This window comes from Callospermophilus lateralis, chromosome 12, assembly GCF_048772815.1.
Source record: "Callospermophilus lateralis isolate mCalLat2 chromosome 12, mCalLat2.hap1, whole genome shotgun sequence".
Classification (NCBI taxonomy): Eukaryota; Metazoa; Chordata; class Mammalia; order Rodentia; family Sciuridae; genus Callospermophilus; species Callospermophilus lateralis.
Window position 1 is genome coordinate 99,191,830 of NC_135316.1, and position 26,918 is coordinate 99,218,747.

A 26,918-nucleotide genomic window follows, 5' to 3' on the forward strand; every position below is an offset into this window, starting at 1 on the left:
TGATGATGTTAGTTCTGCCTATCCATGAACAGGGTACATTTTTCCATCTTCTAAGATCTTCTTCTATCTCTCTCTTTAGGGTTCTGTAGTTTTCATTGTATAAATCTTTCACCTCTTTTGTTAGGTTGATTCCCAAGTATCTTATTTTTTTTTGAGGATAATGGGGTGGTTGTCCTCATTTCCATTTCAGAAGTTTTGTTGCTGATATACAGGAATGCCTTTGATTTATGCATGTTGATTTTATATCCTGCCACTTTGCTGAATTCATTTATTAACTCTAGCAGTTTCTTTGTAGACCCTTTCAGGTCTGTTAAATATATTATCATGTCATCCGCAAATAGCGATAATTTAAGTTCTTCTTTTCCTATTTTTATGCCTTTAATTTCTTTTGTCTGTCTAATTGCTCTGGCTAGTATTTCAAGAACTAAATTGAATAGAAGTGGTGAGAGAGGGCATCCCTGTCTTGTTCCAGATTTTAGAGGGAATGCCTTCAGTTTTTCTCCATTTAGGATGATGCTAGCCTGAGGCTTAGCATAGATAGCTTTTACAATGTTGAGGTAAGTTCCTGTTATCCCTAGTTTTTCTAGTGTTTTGAACATAAAGAGATGCTGTACTTTGTGGGATGCTGTACTTTGTCGGATGGTTTTTCTGCATCTATTGAGATGATCATATGGTTCTTGTCTTTAAGTCTATTGATGTGGTGAATAGCATTTATTGATTTCCGTATATTGAACCAGCCTTGCATCCCAGGGATGAATCCTACTTGATCATGGTGCACAATTTTTTTGATATGCTTTTGTATTCGATTCGCCAGGATTTTATTGAGAATTTTTGCATCCAAGTTCATTAGAGATATTGGTCTGTAGTTTTCTTTCTTTGAAGTGTCTTTGTCTGGTTTTGAGATGAGGTAGAGAGGGAAGATGGGAGGGGAGGGGAGGGGGATAGTAGGGGATAGGAAAGGTAGCAGAATACAACAGTCACTAATATGCCATTATGTAAAAATGTGAGTGTGTAACCGATGTGATTCTGCAATTTGTATTTGGGGTAAAAATGGGAGTTCATAACCCAATTGAGTCAAATGTATGAAAGATGATATATCATGAGCTTTGTAATGTTTTGAACAACCAATAAAAAATAAAATTAAATTAAAAAAAACAACCATGAAATTCATCGTTACACCAGAGCTTAAGAAGTCAGACTCCCCTGGGGAGGAAGAGAAAACTGGGAGGAGTTGAGCAGAAGGAAGTTGTGGCCTTGAACTGCCTGCCTCTGCCAGTGCACCCTGCAGGTGCACACCTGCGTCTGTCCTGCTCGCAGAGAGGTGACTGGGCCTCCCTGATGCTAGCAACTTCCGCTGCCATTAGCAAACTAGAATGCCTTCAGGTCCCTGAGTGGGCAGCCCAGCAACAGTGAGCACAGTGCCCAGAGACCAGCAGCAAGAGTGACACCTAAGAGCAGCTTTGCACAGTCCATCTGGACTCACTGTGGCCCTGGACAGGGGCGTACACCCCCTAGGTGCCTCTGTTCTTGAGAAAATTCCTGCATATCAACAAGGGTTCTTTCAAGGAAGGCACTGCTCACACAGAAGCATCCAGGATGGTCCAGCTCCATGGACATTTGATCTCCCTCTTGTTAGGTAGGCCTGCACCTAACTCCATTATACAGTGATTAGCACAGTGCCCTTGTTACCTGGGAGGCATCCATCTTGATGATGAACCACATGAACCATGAGCCACATCAGGTGATGATGGGTAATGAGCGTGATCCTCCCGAGGGATGCAGCCCGGCTCTGAACACAATGCCAAACAGGGGTTTCCGTACTGCTCTGAGCACAGGTGGTACCACTGGGAAAGCACAGTCTCCCTGTCTGCAGACCACCTCTCTTGTAAGTAGGCAAACTCTGATGACTATTGTTCAGCTTTCCTCGTGTCCAGGTGATGTCATTGATCTCATGAGAGTCGTGAGATACTTGTCATGGCCTAGGATTCTTCCAATCAGCTTTATGGTTCTTAGAAAATTCTATCTGGCTGCAAATTTTTCATGTTACTGTTTATATTTAGCAGTTTAACCTCTTCCATTGCCAGGCAACAAATAACCTCAGTATTTACTGGGTAAATACCAGGTATGTGGCATTGTTACAAGCACTGAGGTGTTACCCAGGAGGGATCAGATGTGTTTGCTTGACCTCTGGTTTCTAAGATCTAATTTAAGAGATAAGACAGATTAACAGTGGGAGTGATATAGACGTGGGGGAAGGGTCTGGAAAAAATGTTTTAGCAATTTTTATACTTAATATACTTTTTTTTTTTTTTTTTGGTTCAGGGGATTGAGCCCAGGGGTGCTTTACCTCTGAGCTATGTTCCCGTCCTGTTTATCTGTTTATTATGTGACAGAGTCTAAGTTGCCAAGGCCAGCCTCCAACTTGCGAATCTCCTGCCTCAGCCTCCCAAACTGATGGGTTTGGAGGTGTGTGCCACCAGATCCGTAACATAGTATTTTACACAGCTGAACTTGTAAGGATTCCCCTGCCCCCCTCACACACACACACACACACACACACACACACACACACACACCTGTGCTCATTCAAGGCGAGTACTCTCCACCACTGAGCTCCCTTCCCCACCCTCACACAGCTGGATTTGAAAGGAAAATATTTTAATTTTTAAAATGTTCTTCTTTAGCTTTGTTCACATTAATTGTGGTTTCTTTAAGCGTTTATTTTCATGGTTGCTTTATGTTTCACTATGTCATATTCATTACATTTAAAAGGAGATGAAGACATCAAAGTGAAAGGGTTCAAAAAAGTCAGGTGACACAGATCTCCCCGTTTGGAAAGGTCTGTTTGAATGACAGCACTTTTGAATGCAGTGCTGTCGTGGTCTCACATCTCCTCAGGGACATCCTAAGAGAGAGGTTATATGATGCCTATTTCACATAAAAGAACATGTACACGGGGGATCACGGGCTTCTGCAGGCCCTTACCCTGAGTCACAAAGGCAGAGGTCAAGTCTCCAGACACTCTCCTCCCTCTGCTGTGCGTACAAGGTGCTGTGTTCACTGACTTTAAAACTCAGCCACCTCCACCGCTTCACCCTCTTCTCAACAGCAGACGACAGGCATGACTTCTGAAAACGCCTCAGAAAACACCTTTGCGTTTCCACATTCATGTTTCCCGAAGAACCACCGACACTCGTCCCAGGACTTCAGGGCTGGAAAGGGTCTTTGAGGTCTGGTCCAACAGTCTCATTTAATAGATGAAGATGCTGAAGCTCAGAGTGGTTAAGAAGCTCCAAGAAATGCACGGGTGAACCACACGGTAAAATGGGCCCTCTGAGGAAAGGTGAAAGGCACCAAAATGGTTTCCTCCAAATGGCTCAGAACGGCCTTTGAGTGTCCAGGAATTATGATTCAGGACAGGGAGTTTTTCACCTCTTTTTCTCTACCCAAAACTAAACAAGTTTTGTTAGTGTAAGCAAAAAGAAAAAGGGCTAAATATAAGAAAGAGTTTTCTGGCAGCCACGATGATTAAAAACTAAGAAGAGAAACCTAGAGAAATCTTTCTTTTTCCTTTTTTTTTTTTTTCCAATTTCTTTTTTTCAGTGTTCGGGATGGTACCCAGGGCCTCGTGCATGCTAGGCAAATCCTCTACCGCAGAGCTATGACCCCAATCTTCTTTCTTGCTTTTTTTGAGGTATGGTTTATATACCATATAATGCACCCACTTAAAGTGTACATTTCAATGGGTTTTAGTGTATTTATAGTTGTGCAACCATAAACACAATCCTTTGTGTGTGCGCATATGTGTGTGTGTGTGTGTGTGTGTGGTGCTGGGGATTGAACTCAGGACCTTATAGATGTGAGACAAGCACTCTACCAACTGAGCTACATCCCCAGCCCAAACACTATCCATTTTAAAACATGTTCATTAATTTTTAAAAAGCCCATTATACTCTCCAGCTCTCATTCTCTCCCCTCAACTACCCTAACCCTAAGTAACTACTAACCTAACTTTCTGTCTCTCTAGATTTGTCTGTTCTGAATACTGAATATCTCACATAAATGGAATCATATATGGTCTTTTGTGGCCTCTTTCCTTGAGTACACTGTGGTTTTTTTTTTTCTCTCTAATTAGTTATACATGATAGTATGATGTATTTTGACACATTGTATATATGAAGAATAACTTCTCATTCTTTGGTTGTGCACGATGTAGAATTATATTGGTTGTGTAATCATATATGCACATAGGATAGTAATGTCTGATTCATTTTACTATATTTCCTATTCCCATTTCCCTCCCTTTCCTTCATTCCCCTTTGTCTATTCCAAAGTACTTCTATTCTTCCCTAACATCCCATCCCAGGATACTGTTTTTAAAGATCATCCCATGTAGCATTATCAGAACTTCAGTCCTTTTTGTTGCTGAATAATATTCCAGTGTAGGATTAGACCATATTCTATTTATCCGTTCATCACTTGATGGACATTTGGATTTATTTTATTTCCATTCTTTGGCTTTTATGAATAATGCTGCTATGACCATTCATGTACCAGTATTTGTGTCAATATGCTTTCTTTTCTCAGATATATACCTAGGAGTGGAATTGCCAGGCCCAAAGTAACTCTCTGTGTAACTTTTTTTTTTTGGGGGGGGGTACCAGGGATTGAACCCAGGGGCACTTAACCACTGAGTCACATCTCCAGTTTTTTTATATTTTTATAGAGACAGGGTCTTGCTAAGTTGCTGAGGCTTTTGAACTCATGGTCCTCCTGCCTCAGCCTTCTGAGTCACTGGGATTACAGGCATGCGCCATTGTGCCCAGCTCTGTTTAACTTTTCAAGCAACTGTGAAACTGTTTTCCAAATTGTCTGTACCATTTTACATTCCCACCAGCAGTATAAGAGGATTCTAATTTCTCCAATATTCTAGCACTTCAGGGGGTGTGAAGTAGTATCTCATTGTGGTTCTGATTTGCATTTTCCTGATGACTAACGTGAAACATCTTTTCCTGAGCTTATTGGCTATTTGCATATTTCCTTTGGAGAAATTTCTACTTGGACATTTTTCCACAAAAATCACTTTTGAAAGGTTAAGTACAGATTAGATTATCCTCCTCTGGTTTGCTTTAGCTCTACTCCTTTTATTGTATGAATTACATGAGTCCTAATTTTATGAACTAGAATTCTTTTGTTCCTTTCTAGTTCAACAAATCTGCAGATTAAAAGGAGTTTCATGTCTGAAGTTTTTGTCAGTCTGTTATTTATTTTCAATGCTGGGGATGGAACTCAGGGTCTGGTGCTCTATCACTTACCTATGACCCCCCACCCCTGAAGTTTGATTTTTCACAGAATAGAAACTGAGGACAAAATGCTACAAAAGGTCCGCACTTTCCCTATAGATGAATTTGTGAGGAGTGGGTCTGTGGGGCTCTAACTCAAGCCGGTCCTTTGTTTGAGGGGCAAGTCCTGCGGAGCTGGCTCTCTGTGTTGATGCACCAGCTAGCACAGAACGCGGCCAGTGGGCCGCTGAGCTTCACTTCCTGTGACACTTGGAAATCATTGCCTGGAAAAATAAACCCAGGTTTATCTGAATTACAACATTCAGGGGGGTCCACCTTCAACCCCAGCTACAAAGGTATTGCTGGGTTGCTTCACCAAACATGTGACCAGCATGAAGCCATGCTAGGCAGAAAAGCCACTCAGCAGGGCCCATGGACAAGCACACACAGTGAGGGCGCAGGCCTGGGTGGGAGGCCCGCTTCCCTCCATCTCTGCAATGAGCTGGTATTTTGCTTTAATGAAATGTGAGTATTTAAATGATTTTTTTAAGTAATTTCTTTTAAGTCCATAGACACAACATTCCCCCAAATAAAGGCAGTGATGGATGGAAGGAGGGGAATAGTGTGTACTGTTTGTGGGTGGGTAGATGGAGTTCAAGTGAGAAGTTCCGACTACTTCCGGGTGGCTGAATGCTGCACAGTTGATCACTTGAACAAAGTACAAGCCCATCAATGTTTTAGGAGTTAAGGACAGCTGATCTTCTGTTTCATTAACAAAGGGCCCTTTATGTTATCCCATGCACATCGCCACTCTGATCAGGAGTATTGAAGGGGACTTGTGAAGGCCATCTGACCAGGCAGAAGGAGCCAAGCTTAATGTTAAACTGAGAAGGTCAACCTACCTACATGACATTTTACAAAAGAGAGCAGGTCTTGGGATTTTTCCATTATCCAAGACTCCACTGTCCAACTGTGGCTAGTTATGAGCACCAGGGCCATAATGCCACTAGCCCCCAGTCCTCTTAAGGCTGACTTCCCAGGCTTCCTTTATCCACTGTGATGCTTCCTATTCAGTATTCTCCCATGGTCATTTTTTGTGTGTTTGCTGATGAAAAGATCAATAAATTTTCCCCTTAGTCCAATCACTGGAGTAGGTTGGGGATACTCCAGGGTCAGCCAGGGCAGCCAAGGTCCACCAGCAAAACCCAAGCAACTGGTCAATATCCTAGAGGCAGGAGGAAATTCCAGGATTCATCCTTGCAGAATGTTCTCCAAACATTTCACAATCACCTTGTTACCTTGTTAATCACTCAGTCATTGTTTTTTTTTCTTTCTCCAGTACTGGGGATCGAACCCAGGGGTGCTCCACCACTGAGTTACATCCCGGTTCTTTTTATTTTATTGTGAGACAGGGCCTAAGTTTGCTCAGGCTGGCCTCAAACTTGCAATCCTCCTACCTCAGCCTCCTGAGTCACTGAGCTTACAGGTGTGTGCCACGGGGCCTGGCCTGGCCTGGCATTCACAAATTCTGGTTTGAGACTCTTGGTAGGATCCTTGATCAAAATGCCATGAGGACACCTGCCCATGCGCCAAAATGTTAGAACAAACATCATAAGATGCAAGTGAGGACTAGCAAGTGAGAGACAGTGCTGGAGAACCTCCAGGCTCAGCGGAGAGACCCTGGCAGAGGATCTCACGCGGCCAAGAAAAAGCATGACCTACAGATAGGAGTCTGCACAAGGCTCATGACACCAATAAAAAATGTGGAGTTTGGCTCTTAGTTAATTCTCTGAGTCACTGAGCAGAATAGTAAAATACTAAATGTAGCAAAACTGGGGTATTAAGAACCAGGACAGTATAAACCTATTTATTTAATATGGAATCTCCTATGCCTTCCATATAAATTCATCTTTGACTACTGGAAAGATCTGTTCCTCTTTCAGTATTGAGAAGTGAATAGAATCAAATCTATAGGTAAAGAAACTACTCATACAATTTCAAAACCAAAGTCAATGACACAGCAATGCCCAGTCTGAACGGCCCTCAACACCATGAGTTTGGAGACCTCAGGGGCCAGGAGCTCCCTTCCCCTACTGTGGTTTTGGCTAGGCTCGGTCTGGCCTATTGGACCTAAAGCCTCAGTTGGGCTGGCGAGGCTGAAACTGAACTGGCCAACAGCATGAGGCTGCTGACCTGCAACGGGTCACAATTGTGGTCAGGTGTCTCCATGGCAACCTCTCTGAGCCACGAGGTCAGAACTGTGGGGTTAGTGACATCCCATGACCGGAGCACCATAGTGCCGGGAACAGCCCTGGCTACGGTGAGTAATCCCCAAACCTCACCTTTAGATGAAAGAAGGTAAGAACTTAATTCACACCAAGAAACAAATCAGTGAGATCCTGGAAGGAAAGTATCTCTCTGAGAGATCTAGAAGGTTCCTTGAACTCTCTTGTCTCCCAGAGTCAGAAGAGTAGGACCTGGGAGAGAGGGAAGATCAGAGGAAGGTGCTAAGGAACCTCCTAGATTAGGCGGGGAATGAGTGAAGGTACTCACGTCCTTGGACTTGAGCCTTAGGTCAGCTGAACTGAGGGAAGCACTGCTTGACTGGAGCGGCCCAGAAGACCGTAGGTCGCTGGCCTAATGACCTGTGGCCCTCCCAGGGCAGTGAGAGACGGGTTTTCATTTCACTCAGGTGGTTCCGGGGAGAAACCTTTCCAGGACCCATGCATGGGCACAGCTGTTTTCCCTGATCAGGACCTTTGCGGCACCCAAGTAAGTCTACGATTACCAGCGGGATTTTGTTCCATCTCTGGCCCATTTGCAAATTCTATTCTTCTCCCCCCCCCCCCCAACAAAAAAGCCCCTACTGTTTTCTTCTACAATTATAATATTTACTTCTTGATCATTTTACCTTCTGTTCACCAAATAATCAGAATCCAAAGCGGCAGAATTTTCCACTCTGTTTTCCTATGGTAGAGAAGTGCTTAAAAGTAGACCGAGGCTTAATGGCTTTAATTTCTCAAGCGTCTCAAGATGTTCTGTTGAAAGACTTTGGAGTCCTTATTTTAGGCCTTTTATAGTATGTCCTTTTATATTACGTTCAAAGGCTAAGCCCATTTTATCTTAGTTTTCAGAGGTCACTAAGTAAATGAGGGGGAAAGGTGATTCATCTTCCTTGTGGGAAAACTAAATCATCATTAAGTAATCAAAACACTAGTTACTTAATGATCCCACCTGCTCATTGCCTAACTAGGTGTGGAGCCAAAATGTCATTTCACAAAGGCATTGGGCAGGGGGGACGGACTTGTCAAGTGGCAGTGCCTTTATTAGATGAACTTCAACGCAAACCTTCCTAAACAGTTTTGCTGTATTGTCCTGTCACTGAAGAAGAGGTCATGAGTGTGTATGTTGGACCCTCAGGGATAACACTAATATGGGAGACAGCTTTGGGTTAGGGCATTGGTCAGCATTCCAGGAGAGTGAAAACTCTGGCACGTGGTTTTGAAACCCTCAAACAAAAAGTACCAAAGTGGCCAGATAATTGCATAAAGGTCATGCATGCTCTTCTTCAGGAACTGTACTCTGTTTCCTACTCTGTACCTACTGCACGTGGCCATCTGGTTTCCAGGACACATAGTAAACCAGATGAGAGTAGGTGACAAGTAAAGACAGCTGTTATTTTATGTGGGCAGCTACAATAAGTGACAGCTGACTGGCGGGGGGGGGGGGGGGGGGAGGGAGAGGGGAGAAGTGGGACGGTGGCTCTAAAAAGCAGAGAGAGGACTGGGGAATGGAATGTAGCTGAATGGTAGAAGGTCTGCCTGGCATGCAAAAGGCCCTGGGTGGAGGGCAGAGAGAGATGAGATGGAAGAGCTCAAACCCCAGAGACCCAGAACACCTGAGCTCCAAGGCAAGCCACCTCCTGTGAACCGTCTTGTCATCCCTCTCTCACAACAGGGTGATCACTGACTTGATAATGCTCAAATGCTAGAGCTGGGAAGACACCAGGGATCTAGTCCAACTCACAATTTACAGATGAGGAAACAGGCCTGGGGAAGCACAACTGGTTAGGGGTACAGCTGCAGCCAGGAAACTTGGGACCCCATGGGCCAACTCATACTCTGCACCCTCCCTCAGAGAGGTGAAAATAGTACATAGCTTCAAAAGGCTACAAAAGGATTTAATAAAAGTTTAAAATGTTTTCCTGACAAAATGGCTGAAGCCTTACTGATTAAATATAAGAATTAAATATGATAAAGTACAAAAGGCTGTGAAACACAGAGATCAAAAACTTGTTAGCTATTATTATGAATGTAAAATATAACATATGAAAATGTTTGAACATTTTTCTACTCATACTTTAAATAATGTGGCTCTGCCAGAAATTAATTTTCATGAAGCCATTGATACATTGCAGATGCTACAAGCTCACCCTCAGAAAGTTCTTCCCAAGGCACCTTCTTTTAAATGTACATTTCCACTTTCTATCTTCTTGCTTTGATTTTGGTATGCTTTGGCCAATACTGTTGTTATCACAGGGTTCCAATTGCTTTCTGATTTTGCGTGACAGATAGACCTTAAACGTATTCCGCTGGGTTCAGTGGTGCATACCTGTAATCCCAGCGGTTCAGGAGGCAGAGGCAGGAGGATCATGAGTTCAAAGCCTCAGCAACTTAGTGAGGCCTTAAGCAACTCAGGGAGACCCTGTCCTTAAATATAACATAAAAGGGCTGGGGATGTGGCTCAGTGGTTAAGTGCCCTGAGGTTCAATCCCCAGCACCAAAAAAAAAAAAAAAAGTTCAACTTTTCCTATTATATTTGTACAGTCTTTAAGTGAGTAGGGGCCACTATCTCTGAATAATCAAGCAAAAACTGAAATGTAAACAAACTAATGACATCGATACTTAGATGAAAATGGGAGGATGGAGTGTTTTGATAACTGAGTGTTAATTTGATCTAATTTCTTTTTTTTTTTAAGAGAGAGTGAGAGAGAGAGAGAATTTTTTTAATATTTATTTTTTAGTTATCGGCGGACACAACATCTTTGTTTGTATGTGGTGCTGAGGATCGAACCCGGGCCGCACGCATGCCGGGCGAGCACGCTACCGCTTGAGCCACATCCCCAGCCCTGATCTAATTTCTTCAAATGATGATTTTTTTTAAAACTGGGAATTGAAGCCAGGGCCTCAAGCACCCTAGGCAAGTGCACCCCCAGTGCACTACCCTCCCCCACCTTTTTATTTTGAGACAGGATGTCACAAGTTCCCCAGACTGGCCTCAAACTTGAGGTCCTCCTGCCTTCCATCACTGCCCCGGTTGTAAATGATGATCTAAAGCAATGTCACTAAGTAAGAGGCAGGGAAGTAGATTAGTTGGTAGGACGGATAAATGATTGAGGAAAATATAATGATTTCCTTCACACCCACTAAACCTTACTCTCCTCTATCAAGGATTTTGTCTGTGATTGACTTCTCTTTCCCTTCATGCCTGTGTGTTCCTCCAACTATCTTCACATTCATCAGTGAAGTCCTAAGTGTTAAAAGAAATGCTTCCAATCATTGCAAGGTAACCAATGTCAAAGGTACCACCACCAGATCCTTCTTACATTTGCCTTCCGTATGAGCCCTAAACCTCCTTGGCCTGATCACTAAGTGTTGGGGTGTCTTTGGCTGAGTCTCTTTTCTCTTCCCAAAGTGATGTCATCCACTTCCACCAACTTTAAATGCCATAAAGTGATGACTCGACATTCCCAGCCCTTCCCTCTCACTGGTCCTATGCCTGCTATTCACCTGTTTGCTGGACATCACTTGGCTGCCTACTGTGCACCTCAAACTTACCATGATGGAAACCCCAATGCTTGCTTTCTTCTCTCCAGGTCTCACCCTAAAAACCTCCTCCTCCTCCTGCATCCTAATGGCATGCCAATTGCTCAGGCCTGAATCCTAAGCACCTTTGATTTCTCCCAACCTCACCCCCCATCGACAGAGGCTTCATCATGAAGCTCATGAAGTCTACCCTTCAGGGTCCTTCCCTTGCTTAGGACCCACCCAAAGCCCTCCATGTAATTTTGTGTTCAGTTTTTTTTTTCATTTTTCTTAGGGTCCTCAAATTGTATAAGTTTCAGGTCTTACAAAATTTGGGTCTACCTCTGCATCCAGCTTGATTTTCAAAAGGAAACTAAAACTGACCATTGGGGGCACCATTATGGACCAAGTCATGGTCTCCCTGCAGAGCTCCGATGAACTTCTGATGCTCCTTCAGCTTCCTTACCTTCCGACCTCTGGTCTCTTTCCATGCAGCAGGCAGGATGACCTTTTAAAACTGTTTTTTTAGGACATATGTCTTTCTTAAACCTCCAGTGACTTCCCGTTCCCATCAGGATAAGGCATATCACTGAGCAACCCCTAGGTGACCTGCCTCTGTTTACCTCCCAGCCCTCCCCTCCTTGCCTACTGCCCTCTAACGACACCCCCTTTCCTCCCAGAAATATGCCAGATTCACTTTTGCCTTCAAGCTTTTGTACTGTTTCCTCTGCTTTGGAGGAACTCTTGCATTTTTCAACTCAATTCTCACTATTCCTCAAAAGACTGTGTCCCTAAAGTATCACCCCACCCTACTCTACTCATTCTTGTTCCCACTATCCTTTTCTTTCACTTATGAAAGATGAAATCATCATCCTTTTGTTTATTATCTGACTTCTCTCCAAAGATTGCAGGCTCCATGAAGATGAGAACCCCGTCTGCAGGCTCACTGCAACCTAGCCTAGCAGTGCCTACCACAGAGAAGGTGCCTGTAAATAGTCTTAAACAAGGGAATTAATGAAATGTTCATTAAAAAATACTAATGCAGTTCAATGTGGCACAAAACAGCACCACACAGAGTGGATAATTGAGTATGAACTATTATAATGTCACTTTCTTCCTCTTGGACTATAGACTGCTAAAAGTCTATCCTGTCAATATCTGCAAATTTGAGATGTGGATTGATGTCACAATTCTCCACCATCTATGTCATCATAATGCATAAGGCAAAATGGGCATGCCTTTGTGTCCAAACTGTAAGATATTTGCTATAAATAGCCAAGAGGTGGGAAGAAAAATAGGATAACTCATATCTGAATTGCCTAACCTCCTCTCCCCCAGTACTGGTCAGGAAGGCTCAGAGGTTCAAGGGTTATGAATGTTATCCATACACTCTCAGCCAAGTAAAAATACTGTGAAAGTAAGAAAAAATTCAGCAATTGAAGACTGCATTGATTTCCTTCAGCTCTATAAGGAAAAGCATTTTAAAAAATAATAGCTGTATTGATATATAAATTACATATCATAAAGTTCATCCTTTAATGTGCACAGTTGAGTTCTAGTGTATTGACAGAGTTGCACATCCATTATCACTATCACGTTTGAGGACATATTCATCGTCCCCCAAAAGAAATTCCACATTTGTTAGCAGTCTCTCCTTCCCTCCCCTTCTGTTCCCTACCCACCATTCTCCATCCCTAGGCACATGCAACCACTAATTTTCTTTATGGCTTTGCTCATTCTGGACATTTCATGTATATGGAACAAAAAAAATTAACTGGTATTTATGGCCAACTTATTTCATTTAGTATAATGACTTTATTTGTTCATTTATTTACTTTGGTACTAGGGATTTATCACTAGTCACATCCCCAGCCCTTTTTATTTTTTATTTTGAGATAGGGTCTCACTAAGTTGCTTAGGCTCTTGCTAAGCTGCTGAGACTGACCTCAAATTTGTGATCTCCTGCCTCAGCCTTCTGAGTCACTGTGATTACAAGCATGCACCACAGTGCCCAGCCTAGTAGAATGAGTCTAAGGTTCTTCCTTGTTATAGCATGTATCAATAATTTATTTCCTTTTAATGCCACATAATATCTCATTGCATAGTTATAGCATATTTTGTTTACCCATTCATCAGTTGATTGGTTTGAACATTTCCACTTTCTGGCTTTTATGACTAATGTTGCTATGAACATTCATGTTAGGTTGTTGTGTAAATATGTTTTAATTTTGCTTGAGGGTTTATCTAGGAATGGAATTGCTAAATCATATGGTAACAATGCATAACTTTTTGAAGAACTGTCAGACTGTTTTCCAAACCAACTGCAAGATTTTTACATTCCCATAAGAAGGGGTCTGAAAGAGTATGAGGGTCTGAATTTCTCTACATTTTTACCGACACCTGTCATTGCCTTTTTTATCAAAGCTTCCTAATGGATATGCAGTAGTATCTCATTGTGATTTTGATTTGCATTTCCCTAGTCATTAATGATGTTGAAAAATTTTCATGTGTTTACTGGCCACAGGTATATTTTCTTTGCAGAAATGTTCATGCAATGTTTTGCCTACTTTTTTAACTGGGTTGTTTTGTTGTTCAATGTAAAGAATTCTTCACACTTTCTGGATACAAGTCCCTTGGAAGATACAGGATTTGCATGTTTTCCTCCCATTCTATGTCTTGTCTTCACTCTTTTTTGGTGGGAGGGGTACCAGGAATTGAACTCAGGGTTACTTGGCCACTGAGCCACATCTTCAGCCCTGTTTCTGTATTTTATTTAGAGACAGGGTCTCACTGAGTTGCTTGGCACCTTGCCATTGCTGGGGCTAGCTTTGAACTCATAATCCTCCTGTCTCAGCCTCCAGAGCTGCTGGGATTACAGGCATGTGTCACTGTGCTTCACTTGTCTTCACTTTTGATGGTTTTCTTATGAAGCACAAAAGTTTTTAATTTTGTGAAATCTAATTTAACTCTCTTTTGTCATTTTTGATTTTGTTTCATGTCTAAAAAATATTGCCTAATCCAAGACCATGACGATTTAGTCCCATGTAGTCCTCTAAGAATTTCAAGGTTCTAGCTCTTATGTTTAAGTCTATGACTCATTTTGAGGCTTTTTATATGGTGTGAGGTGGGGATCTGGCTTCATTCTTTTGCATGTGGATATCCAGCTTCCAGCAACATTTGTTGAAAATGTTTTTCTACATAGAATGGCCTTGGCACCTGTTTAGTCAGGGTTCTCCAGAGAAACAGGAACAACAGGACATATATTTATAGATTTATTTTAAGGAATTGGTTCATATCATTATAGGAGCTAGCAAGGCCAAAACCTAGAAAGCAGGCCAGCAGGCGAGCAATCTAGACACTAAGGTAGTGGTCTTGAACTTGTAATCTTAAGAGCAGGCTAGCAGGTGAAAATCCAGGAAGAATTATTATTCTGTGATCTTGGGCATACTTGCTTCTTCCTCCAGAACTTCAGTTATTTCCTAGTTAGCCTTCCATTGATTGCTGGAAGTTTGCCCACCTCATGGAGGGTAATTGATTTTGCTTAACAACGACTAATTATAAATATTAAATCACATCCACAAATACCTTCATGGCAACATCTAGACCAATGCTTGACCAAACAACTGGGTACCACAAACTAGCCAAGTTGGAACATAAACTAACCTTCATGGCACCCTTGACAAAAATCAACTGACGACACTTTGAAAGATTTTGTCAACAAAATTGAAAAACCTTTGACTATACTATCTTTCAAAGAAACAATTTTGCATTGTTTTTTCTTTATTGTTTTTCTATTCCATATTTTATTTGTTTCTTTTCTAGTCTTTATTCTTTCTTTCTTTCTGTGTGTAGGTTGGGTATGCTTTTTTCATTATAGTTCCTAAGAAACTAAGGTAGGTGTTTACAGATCTAAATTTCCATTATGAACACAGATGTCACTACACCCCTTAAGTTTTAGTATTTATACTTCTGTTTTCATTCATCTCAAGGTATTTCTAATTTCTCTTGTGATTTATTCTTTGACATATTTTCTATTTAGGAGTGTGCCTTGTAGTCTATACATATTTGCAGATTTCTCAAATTTCCTTTTGTTTTTGATTTCTAATTTTATTCTATTATGGTTACAGAACACACTTTATGATTTCAGCCTTTTTAAATTCACTAAGTTTTTTTTATGGCCTAGCATATGGTCTATCCTGAAGAATGTTCCATATGTACTTGAGAAAAAAATGTGTACTCTGCTGGTGTTGGGAGTGTCTTACATGCTTCTCTTGGGTTTAGTTGGCTCATACTGTTCCTCATGGCTTCCACTTATCATTAATCTGCCTGGCTAACCAAATAATTATTGAATAATTATTTCTTTCTTTCTTAATCCTGTCAGATTTTAATTTTGGGTCTCTGTTGTTAGTTGCATGTGTTTAAATTTGTTATATATTTCTGATTAATTGACCTTTTATCATAAAAATGTCCTCCTTTGTCTCCAATGACACTTTGTGTTTGGAAATCTATTTTGTCTGATGTTAATGTAGCCATTTTCAGTTGGTTCTCTTTTGGATACTGTTTACATGATGTGTCTTTTTCCATTCTTTCACTTTCAGTCTATTTGTGTTATAAAAAAACATTTAAGTTCAAAGAAAAATCCCTCTGCTGAGTCTATTTTTGTTTCAGGTTTTAAAATGCAACAAATGATGTTTTATAAATCCACTGACAACATTTAAATAAAAACAATCAACATCAAGAAAATAAAAGATCTTTTTCTTTTCCTGTAACTCTTGACCAGTCCTAGATTTAATTTATACTTATTCTACAAGATCAAATTTTATCTGTTCTTAATAACCATCTTAAGGCCCACAATGCTGTTTGTCAAACCAACAGGTGAAGAAAATTCCTAAGCAAGGAACACTGCTCATAAACTACTGTACCATGTCTCCAAATCCCTAAGAATCAAGTTCAAAAACTGGACGCAACAGAAAACACTGTAAGGTAATTGATTTCACTTTGGTGAAAACTTATTTCCTTAATCTAAATGTACAAATATGTAGGAAAGCCATGTATACAGCTAGTTGTTTACTTTACTCTCTAGAATAGACTGTCCATTCAAATAAACTGTGAGCCACAAATGCAAATCACATTTGTAATTTTAAAAATTAAAATTTCTAGTAGCCATATTTTAACAAGCAAAAAGTAACAGGTGAAAATATCAACATGTTTAATAATATGGTTTATGAGTAAATATTATTAATATATTTTATTTAATTCAAATTATTATTTTTTCACATCTGACCAATATAAAATTGCTATCAATTTCTTAAGTTTTTAAAATTTGGTATACATTTTACCATTGTACACTTAAAACACATCTCATAGCCATAATTGCTAGTAGCTTCCATACTAAACAGTGCAGCTGTAATATTTAAAGCTGGGAATGGACTTTAAATGCTCTGTGATGAAAAAAAATTCAAACTTAGAAATTATTTTTTTAACCATAATTATCATGTATCCCTATAACATCACTGCTTATATAATGGGAGTATATAATGTGATCATTTTCCAGGCGCACACTTGTAATCCTAGCAACTCAGGAGGCTGGGACAAGTGAATCCCAAATTCAAAGCCAGCCTCAGGAACTTAGCAAGGACCTAAGCAACTTAGTGAGACCCCCCCCCAAAAAAAAAAAAACAAATAGGGCTGGGGATTTGGCTCAGGGGGGGAGGGGGATAATCTATCAGGCAGATGTGCAATCAGATTAAGTTTATAAATTTTAGAGATTTCAATCTATATTAGTAATGACAGCTATCATTTATTTAACATTTACTCTGGGCTAGGTACTATGCCACTGCTTTTCAAAGAAGAGGAAACTAGGGCTGAGAAAGGTTAATTAACTTGGGCAAGATCACACAATATACATTGTTCCAACTACATCTTAATGTTAGAACTGCAGTGATTAGTAATATTATAGTGCATATTCCCATTTTATAGATGAGAAATTGAGGCAAGGTCACACAAATAGTAACAGACTGAAGATCCAAACCCATTAGACTCAAGTTTAAGCCTCTTGATCTTCTACGATCTGAACTCCTTGATAAATAAATAAACCTATTTTCCTGTGGGAAACTTTATACAATATCTGAGTGATAATAATACTCTTGTAGAACAAACAGGATTCCCTCTGTGGGAAATGGACATGTTAAGTGCAATAAATTGTCGAAAGTTTCAGCATTACAAAATATTCCAAAATGGCAATCCTGCTGCTGAAAATAAGAGACCCACTTAGTAAGTTTTCTGGATACCAGAACTATTCTATTGTCAGGAAGCCCACTATTCAGTAGAAATTCCAGTTGGGGATCTCATTATTTGTTAACCTCATAAATCTTCTTCTTCCCTTTTGATTGAATATTTACAATGTGAAAGTAGGACTGCGCTGTCATTCCACGGTCTAGCAGTTGATGCAGTTACTAATTACAAAATTGTTTTATTTCTAGCCTAAAATAATTCCAAGTTCATGCTTTGTCTCATCAAAAAAAAAAAAGTGCCCCAATATAAGCATGGTGGCACACACACGTAATCCAGTGGCTGGGAAGGCAGAGGCAGGAGAACCACTAGGTTCAGTCAACCTGTTCAACTTGACAAGACACTGTCTCAAAAGTAAAAAGTGAAATGGGTTAGGGATGTAGCTCAGTAGTAGAGTGCCCCTGGGTTCAATCCTCAGTACAAAAACCAACAAAAAAACAAGCACACTTATTTTGACAAATCCACAAACTTAAGTTAGCATATCTAATATTTAGATATGTTGAAATATTTGAGAATTTTTCACTGTTACCCTAGTTATTGAAAATGGTTTTTAGTATGTAACGCCTTAAATTTTAAGAAATTTGGGTGAGGAAAAAGCCTCCTTAGAATCTTAACATGCACATAATGGTTTGATTTTGAAGAAATACTGTGACAGATGAATGAAAAAAGAAACTTCAGTTCTACAAATATAGGTCCGTAAACCTCCTGAAGAGAAGTTTTCAAAGCTAAAACACTGCTACAGCTAAAACTTACTGAGGGAATTCTACTAATCAATTTGATTCCTTCATAAAAATCTTGGCTGGCTATCACAACTCCATGTGGATCCCAGAGCCTCAGTTCAGATTCTGCACACAGTGGCCAGGAGGCGACACAAGGCCAAGTTTTAAAATCATCTAAGAGCAAATGTTTAAGAAGACTTTCAAAGAGCAGAAATAGCCAACAGGAAATTAAACTCCCTAAATACTAGGAGCTGCCAGAGATGTAGAACTCCTCTCCATCTCACCCCACCTGGACCTCCTCACTAGGAATACAGTGTCCTTTTGAGGCAAAAGTGAATTGTTTCTTTCCACTGTCACCCCTCAGCCCAATCAACAAATACACTGAACACAGCAGGGTCTCAGCAGAAGGAAGATGGTGTGAACACCGATCTCGTGGCCCTGGCAGCCCGGGCAGTGAGGGCAGCCTGGTCTTGTATGCACCTATGCAGAGAGCTGCCACTCAAACCAGGTGTCTGGGCCCCTGGGCACTGGTGGACTTCATTAATAGAGGTCAGCCCTACAATCCACCGCCTCGCTAGGGAGGGCAGTTTCTCAGTCATTGAAAGAACGGGACCCCAAACCAGGGAACAGTCAAGGCTCGCGGGGCGGGGGCGTATGAGCTACGTGGACGTCCCCCGGCCTCGACGGGCAGGAGGCTGGGCTGAGTAACCCCTCTTCCGGGCAAGCCCAGAGTGTGAGTCACTGGTGAGCGCGCGGGAGGAAGGGGCGGCCTGAGTCATGGCCCCGGGGGAGACCGGAGGGTCTGACACAGGAGGCGTCGGAGGAGTGGGGGAGCTTTAAGGGGAAGTGTGCCTCGAAGGGCTCCCTTATCGGGGGGTCGCGGCTAGGAATCTTGGAGGCGGGGGACCCAGAGGGTTGGGCCCGTTCGCCGAGCTGCGGGGAGGGGCTGGGGGCAGACAGGGAGGAGGCCCGCCAGCCGGCGGCGCCGAAATCTCCCGCGCTCAGGAGCCGGCCCCTCCTTCCCAGCCGGGCCTCTGGCCCCTCGCCGCTGCCAGGCTTGCCCGCCGACTCCTCCCGCTTCCCACCCTTGCGACTCGACTCTGGTCGAGTCCGGGACCTGGCTCTAGCCTCAGTCTCAGCTCCGGCCTTAGCCCCAGAAGGGAAGCTAAGCCGTCAGCCGCCCCCCCATAGCTCAGCCGGCGGCCCGCCGCGCGCGGCCAGTGACGGCACTGCAGGGAGCGTGGCCAATCGGCGCGGCCCCCGAGGAGGCGGCCTCAGCCCCGCCCCCCGCCCCCCAGGCCAATGAAGCGCCGGCTCCAGCGGCCGCGGCGGGGTGAAAGGGCGCAAGGCCCCGCCCTGTCCTCCCCTTTCCCCTTTGCCCCGCCCTTTCCCGCCAGGCCCCCCAGCCCCGAGCCGCCTCTGGTGCCGGTCCCCGCGCTGGGCCCGCCCCCGCCCCTCCCGCCGGCCCGCCAGCGCGCCTCACGGCTCCTGTCTCCCCTCCCTCCTTCTCTTTCTCACGCCTAGCGCAATGGCGGCGGCCGCGGCGGAGCAGCAACAGTTCTACCTGCTCCTGGGAAACCTGCTCAGCCCCGACAATGTGGTCCGGAAACAGGCGGAGGTAAGCGAGCTCGCCGCCCCGGTCCCCGGGCCCCAGCCGGCGCGCCGCCCCTTCCCGGACGCCGGGCCTCGGCCACTCCGCGACCCGCGCAGGCCGGGCTGGCGGGCGGCGGCCGCAGCCCACGTGTGAGGCGGCCCGCGGCTCTCGCCGCGCCCCGGGCCCTTCCGGCCCTTGCAGCCGCGGCGCCGGCGCCGGTTGCCTCCCGCCGCCCCGCGCACACGTGCGGCCGCGCCTGACATGCCGCCTCCGCCCAGTGTGGAGCGGCCGCGCCGAGGGGGTGGGCCGCCGGCGGGCCGGGCCCGGCCGCAACTTGGCGGGCCGCCGCGCCCCGGCCTCCCGCTCTCCGGGCCCGCTCGGCGCCCAGCCCAGCCCCCGGGCCACCCGGACCCGCACCTCGCTCCTCTTCTGCCTTGCTCTTGCTCCCTCCCAGCCCTGCCTTCGCTCCCTCGCTTCTTCCCATTCAGTCCCGGGGTCTAGTCCCGTCAGGAGCCGCTGCCCGGTCCACGCAGCCCAGTCCTGAGAAGTTGCCTTCGGGGATGCTTCCTGAGCGGCCCCTCCGTGCCCTGCGCGCCCGCAGACCGCTTTTCATTGATCTCTGGAGATTGGCGGTCTCCTAAGTGGCATGCACGGGACTTCCGTTGTCCATCTGAGCCAGCACCGTAGGTTGGAGTCTCCGTTTCATTAGTTCTAACCTGCATCTCTCTCCCTTCTCTCGGATATAGTTCAAGAGACATTATTTGAAATACACCTGCGGATTAGCAAGCAGTAAGACACGCTCGTTCCGTAGAAGACATTGTCAGTGTCCAGACCTGGGCTTGTAGGAGATACTTGGAGGAAAGGGAGAAACTTTCCAGTCGACCCTCAAACTTGATTATTCGTGGAGTTCTTTGCAACCATGTGATTGAAGATTTTTATAAGATTCACGGAGGGATTTTTGAGATACTTTTACAGAGCCAAAACTTACTTTACATATAGATAAGGAAATTGAGGGAGGAGGGTCTTTCTTTATTTTTACATATATGTGTGTGTGTGTGTGTGTGTATGTATGTGTTTTTCCCCCCCCCAAACTGGCCTGAAGAGTTGAGAGTTATCTTTTAAACAAACGACAATGTTGTTAATATGTGCTTTGAATGGGGTAGGATTTACACATCATCATACTTAATGGTTTAGTAATAAGTGAAGTTAATATACTGGAAATTCACTTTTGTATGAAAAAAAAAACACTTTAAAACTGTTACCTTTGTCCTAATTTTTGTTCATTGTGCATGTGAGATATGTTCAGGGTAAGAATTCAAACGACACAGATAGTTTTTAACCCGTTCTTCAAGTGTGTTCTGGATCTTCCTTGAAAATGTGTGTTTACAAACATAGGTGTATACCTTCATTTTTTTCTTGAATGGGCTTACAATACACACATTATTTTGCAGCTTGGATTTTTCACCCATTGTATTTCATGTTACCACTGAAGAGTTTTTTTAAGCAGCTAGAGACTTCATTATATAGACAAGGTGTATTATCTATATAAACAGTCCCTTGTGAATGGATAATTATGGTTTTTATGTTCTGTTCTTAATAATAGTGCTATATGTTAACCTGTAAACCTGTCTTTGCATACTTGGGGGGGTGGGATTACTTTTAGAATACTTAAAAGTAGTATTTGTATTTAGAAGTAATATGCATATATTAGTTACCTCAATTTTGCTCTCAAGATATGATGATCCTAAAAAACATGTTGATGCTTTCTACTAACTCCAGAGATGATTTTTCACCAAAGTAAATTCTTAATCCTAACCCATAATAGAAATTTCCATGCTGTTACAAAGCAGAACAGCAGTGTAATTAGTAAGCTAGTTTAATTCTCCCTCTTTCCTCCACTTGCTTAAGTCTCTATTGTCAAGCCTAGTGGGGAATCTCCCTTCTATTGAACTAAATACCAGTGTCTGGTTCAGCTTGAATTCCAATTGGTGCCTGTTGTAAATCTTTTATCACTTACATCACTTTGGGGGTAGTTAGCAGCATTCAGCACATTTTCTCATAAAGAACAATTGGAAATAAGTACTGTTATTCTCAGTCTCCCTGTTGCTAGTGAAAACATCTAGATACTACATTTTTATTTTTTATTATTTTTTTATATCCTGAGAATATATTTGTATGTGAAATAAGTATTGAGATACAGAATTTTCTTAATTTGTCAAAAAAGTAAATGCTAGGAGCAAGCCTCTTAGTGTCATATAATTAGTACTAAGTTGGTCTGTGAATAGAGCTACTTAGGAAAATATTTGAGAGAAATTGACTGCATATAAGGACATCTCAGTACCTGCCTCCCTTTTCTTTGCCTTATGAAATAAGCCTTTTATGAGTAATCTAAATAAAATTCAGCATCAAATCTGATAAAGCAAATGTAGAAATATTTCCCTTGAAGTGAATTGGCTTGTACTTAGTAAATATCTTTGTAATTTACTTGGTTAAAATAAAAATACTTAGTTGGTACATACATACCAATTTGTTGACTAAAATGATTTGTATTCAAATATAAAACCAAATACAATAGGAGATTTTATTGTTATATTTTGTTGAAGGGCTGCAAAACATAAGTTTTGAAATTTCTCCTATTGTATTAGCTATTTGATAGGCTTTATATTTTATTTCTATTTTTAAAATATCTGCAAGAAGCTAGGTACCATGGTGTATACCTGTAATCCCAGTGACCAGGAGGCTGAGGCAGGAGGATCTCAAATTCAAAGCCAGTATCAGCAATTTAGTGAGGCCGCTAGCAATTTAGCAAGACCCTGTCTCAAAAAGGGCTGGGATGAAGCTCACTGGTTAAACACCCCCGGGTTTAATACCCAGTACCCCCCACCACCACCAAAAAAAAAAAAAAAAAAAACTGCAAAGATTTTTCTTTTTTAACTTTACAGAAAATGTTTCCCATACTTGAACAAATTATTTGAATGTCTTCAAGTATCAAAATAAAATAATTTGCCTGAATAAACAATTGACAAGTAGTTCCCAGTTGACTGTCAACAGTATTCATGATTGGACATTTTTATATAATGTTAGCTTAAGTATTGTATTAATTATATGCATGGGTTTTATATGACTCCTCATTGATTATAATGTAGAAATTAATCATTCGGATTAAGGAGAATAATATTGAAAAATATGCCTGATTGTTGAGGGACCAAGATGTTTCAAGAGGTAAAAGTAGTTTGTTCTTCCATCTTCTCGCACAAGGTAGGCTCATCATAAATACTTATGGAATGAGTGAGAAGAATACTTACTAGCATTTTTCCTTTGTGGGCAGAGAAGTAGGGAGATGAAATTTGGACTTTGTGGTAGAATCAAATGAAATTAAAATATTTATCACCACACTGGTAACATTTACTGAACCGATCTAGATTAGTGCTAGGCACAGTCTTAGAAATATTCTTTATAGCAATTGCTGTATTCTGATGTACTAGAGATATACCATCTCTGCCCTTACAAAATTTGCCTATTTAGGCTGAGACTTTAAGGCTGTATGCAGTGGTGAGAACCTCAGGAATTAGATGTCACTCATACATGCTAAACACTACCACCACACTCTAGTATGTAATTGTATTGAGTATTTGATGTCATGTTTATAAGTCTTTACTGGAATTGGCATAATCACATCAATATCCTTGTTCTACCTGAACAAGGATAGAGATACAGAGATCCTCAAAATTGTTAGCAGGTTTTCTGAAAGTGATTGATAGCTTAGTGAAGATTTTGTTTTTTAAAAACTATTTAGAAAACTGGAAATTTAAGCGTAAGCCATTTATTGCATTTACAGTGTATCTGGGGCTATGCCACATGCAAGGGAATTAAAAGAGATTTTTATTTTACTGTAAGAGACTTTCTTTTTTGGTGGTGGTGGTACTGAAGTGCCGAGGATTGAACCCAGGGCCTCATGCATGCTAGGCAAGAGCCATATCCCCAGCTCCCTGTGAGAGACTGTTTAAATGAAGATGTTTTACTGCTTTTCTAGTTGCTTTGGAAAAATTAATTGAAATATTTCAAGTTACATATTCATTTTTGCAATCAGATTTTGAATATCTTTGCATGAATTATCTCATTTTGGAATAAATAAATTCAGACCATCTTCTCAGCCATGAATGCTTTTTGGCACAGTTTTCAGCATTGTTTTAATCCTGTGTACTTTTAATTAGAGTAGAACTTGAGGTTATCAGAAGGTCTTCCTTAGAGATAGGTTTGGGGAGTTTGAAAACCGTAGCACTGCATAAATAGAACTGTGCTGTTAAGTAGAGTGAACCTCCAGGGATGAAACTCAGAGCCTTCAATGCCAGAGATATTTAGGGTATGGTTGGCCTTAGAAGACCAGAGTTCTGTCATTTGTTATCTTTGATCTTGGCAAGTCATGTAAGGTATAAGCTTTGATTCTATCAATATCTCAGGGATGCCATCTACCACTTAAAAGGTATGAGGTAACCCTGGATTCTAAGTAGCCTTGTTCATCTTGTTGCTTTTGTCCATAGAAGCCAGGTGATTATAAAAGTGCGATGTTAGAGAGCAGGCAAGGTCTTTGAACTTAGATGGCTAAAAAAAAAATTTGTTAACTACATTAGACCCTTAAAGGAAATAGAATGAGAGTGGATGATATTTATTATTTATGTACTAAGAAGATTTTTAAGGGGAAATATTCCAAGTATTCTTAAATTGATTTCCAAGTAGTTGATTTCTAACCCCCCTAGTGTTAGAATTTTTGAACACACACAAGAATCTGTGTTCCCTTCAACTTACTTTATGACCAGCATATAGTTGGGACTTGTTTTTTGATCCATATTGACAATCTTCTAATTGATACCTGCTTCTTATTTAATTTCTTCTGATTTTATATTATTAACAAAGAGGAAATTATTCTGAGGCACAAAACTTTAATAGATCTAGAAATGTTATAAAAATCTCTTGACCAAATTTCTCTTAAATGTAACCATTTATTTATGTATATAATATAGTTTTAATATAATCCTTGCTTGAAAGAAAACATAGCATAAAGAATTTGAATACTTTCCTTTCTTTGATTTGCTTAATCTGAGGTATATATCTGGTGCTGCTTAAGTAGTAGTGATTTAAACTAATTCTATATCATTTAGTCTAACAAATGTTTATAAGTCATTCCCCAAAATATAAGGTAATGTTAAGTTGAGCACTTATTTTTCAGAATACCTTAAATCATTTTCTACAGTATTTTCACTCTCTAATGTATTAACCAGGGAGCCCAAGGTAAGAAAATATACAGACACCTTAGAAACATGTATTAAGAAAGCTAGATAGAAAAGAATATGTAAATGGATATCCTCTTTCATAACCTACTCAAAGTATATTTTCATGTCAATAGAAATTGTTGACACTAGACCCAGATGGCTTATGCATGGGTGCTTCCCATTTCTCATTTCATTTCTGAGTTACAAACTTTTCTGACTTTATATTCTAAACTTTAATTTTTTTTCCATGTAGGAAACCTATGAAAATATTCCAGGTCAGTCAAAGATCACGTTCCTCTTACAAGCCATCAGAAATACAACAGCTGCTGAGGAGGTACTTCCTTAATATTTGAGAATATTAAATTCTTACTAAACATCGATTAGGATGATTGTCAGGAGAGGATAATGAGAATTATTTATTATTACATTTTACTTAAACTTTGAACTTTTTGGCTAAGAGCTACCTACAAATTGTGATGTGAAAGTTTTTAAAGTACTACCTATTGTATGAGCATTTCCTTTTTTCCAAATAAGATGATATGTCTAGGGTAGATAAAACTTAATGGCTTTATAAATAATTAACTTTTAAAATTGAAGTGATTTCTAATCTATAAAAATTCTTTTCATTGAAGCTTCATTCTAAAGGAGGATATTTATTCAGTATTTTAATGTTACAAATATTTTGAAAAATATATTTTATCCATAAAAATTTATGATTATAATCCTGTCTAGATGAATCTTTAGCAAGATGGTTTGGAACAGAGACACTTTCTAGAATCTTGTTTGCTTGAATTTTAAGTCTCCTTTTTCCTTATAATAAAACAGGGCTATTTAAGTATTAGGATTTTATAGTTTTCTTACTATTCTTCCTTTGCATTTAGTGTATTTGATTTTTTTCTTTATACAGGTAATACCCTGTAAGTATTGAGTGTCATTGACTCTCGCTTTACTTTGAAAAAAGGTGTTGAAGAACTCTAGAAAACTTATCTTGCCTATAAAGCATTGCATTTAGATTTTATGGAATAAGATTTTGCCCAAAGTCACATTGTATATGCTTATAGTAATATTTGATGGAAATGGAGTTGTACTTAAACTTTTATGTTTCACCTGATTTCTTCACTCAGTTCACACTGGCAATTTCATATTGTCATAGCACTTAGAAAGCAGTATGACAATGCCCAAGTTTTTCTTTAAATAGATGTCAAATGGTGCTTCTTTACCTTAGTAACATATTTTTTATCTGTAACTCAAATGAATACCAGATATGAAGAAGCATATAAAAGGTAAACGTCTAGCAGTTAAACAAATGGCTGTTTGGATCATTGAGAGATTAATGCAAGTTATATTCCTAAACAAATTTTAAAGCCAAGAATAATGTGAAAATTATTTCCTTTTTAAAACTTGTATTAAACTTTTTCTTAATCTTAATTTGATTTAGAACCAGATGAGGGGCTGGGGATGTGGCTCAAGCGGTAGCGCGCTCACCTGGCATGCGTGCGACCCAGGTTCAATCCTCAGCACCACATACAAAGATGTTGTGTCCGCTGATAACTAAAATAAATAAATAAATAAATATTAAAAAATTCTCTCTCAAAAAAAAAAGATTTAGAACCAAATGATGAGTATTAATTAACTTCATTTGATTATGGCTTCAGTCCTTAAGGAGGTACAAGAATTAAACTTGATTTTAACCCCATCTATGAACATTTTAACTGCTTTGAATTCTTTCTAGAGCATATATATTAAGTTTTTTAAGTTTGCTGCCTACCATAGAATGCACAACAAAAGGATTTCTTATTGAAAAGCACGAGAGAGACAACTGGCAAGTTTTTATTTGTATAGCTTACCTTTTTTTGTTGGTCACAATCCCAAAATATAGTGATAATAAGCAATAATGATCTGAAAAAAATGAAAGCAGGAAAGATTTTGGTTTGATATTCTCAATGATTTATTGGTTT

At 40.9% G+C, this 26,918-nt stretch overlaps 1 protein-coding gene across 1 annotated transcript in view; it reads left to right on the plus strand.

Moving 5' to 3' along the window:
* The first annotated feature begins 19,473 nt into the window (after window positions 1-19,473).
* The window catches only part of Ipo5 (importin 5), a 45,921-nt gene continuing 38,476 nt past the window's right edge, over window positions 19,474-26,918 (plus strand). The window contains exons 1-2 of the mRNA XM_076872410.2: window positions 19,474-19,714; window positions 25,214-25,294. Coding sequence (XP_076728525.1) covers window positions 19,625-19,714; window positions 25,214-25,294 — 171 coding nt within the window. The 5' untranslated portion in view covers window positions 19,474-19,624. The remainder of the gene's footprint in view (window positions 19,715-25,213; window positions 25,295-26,918) is intronic.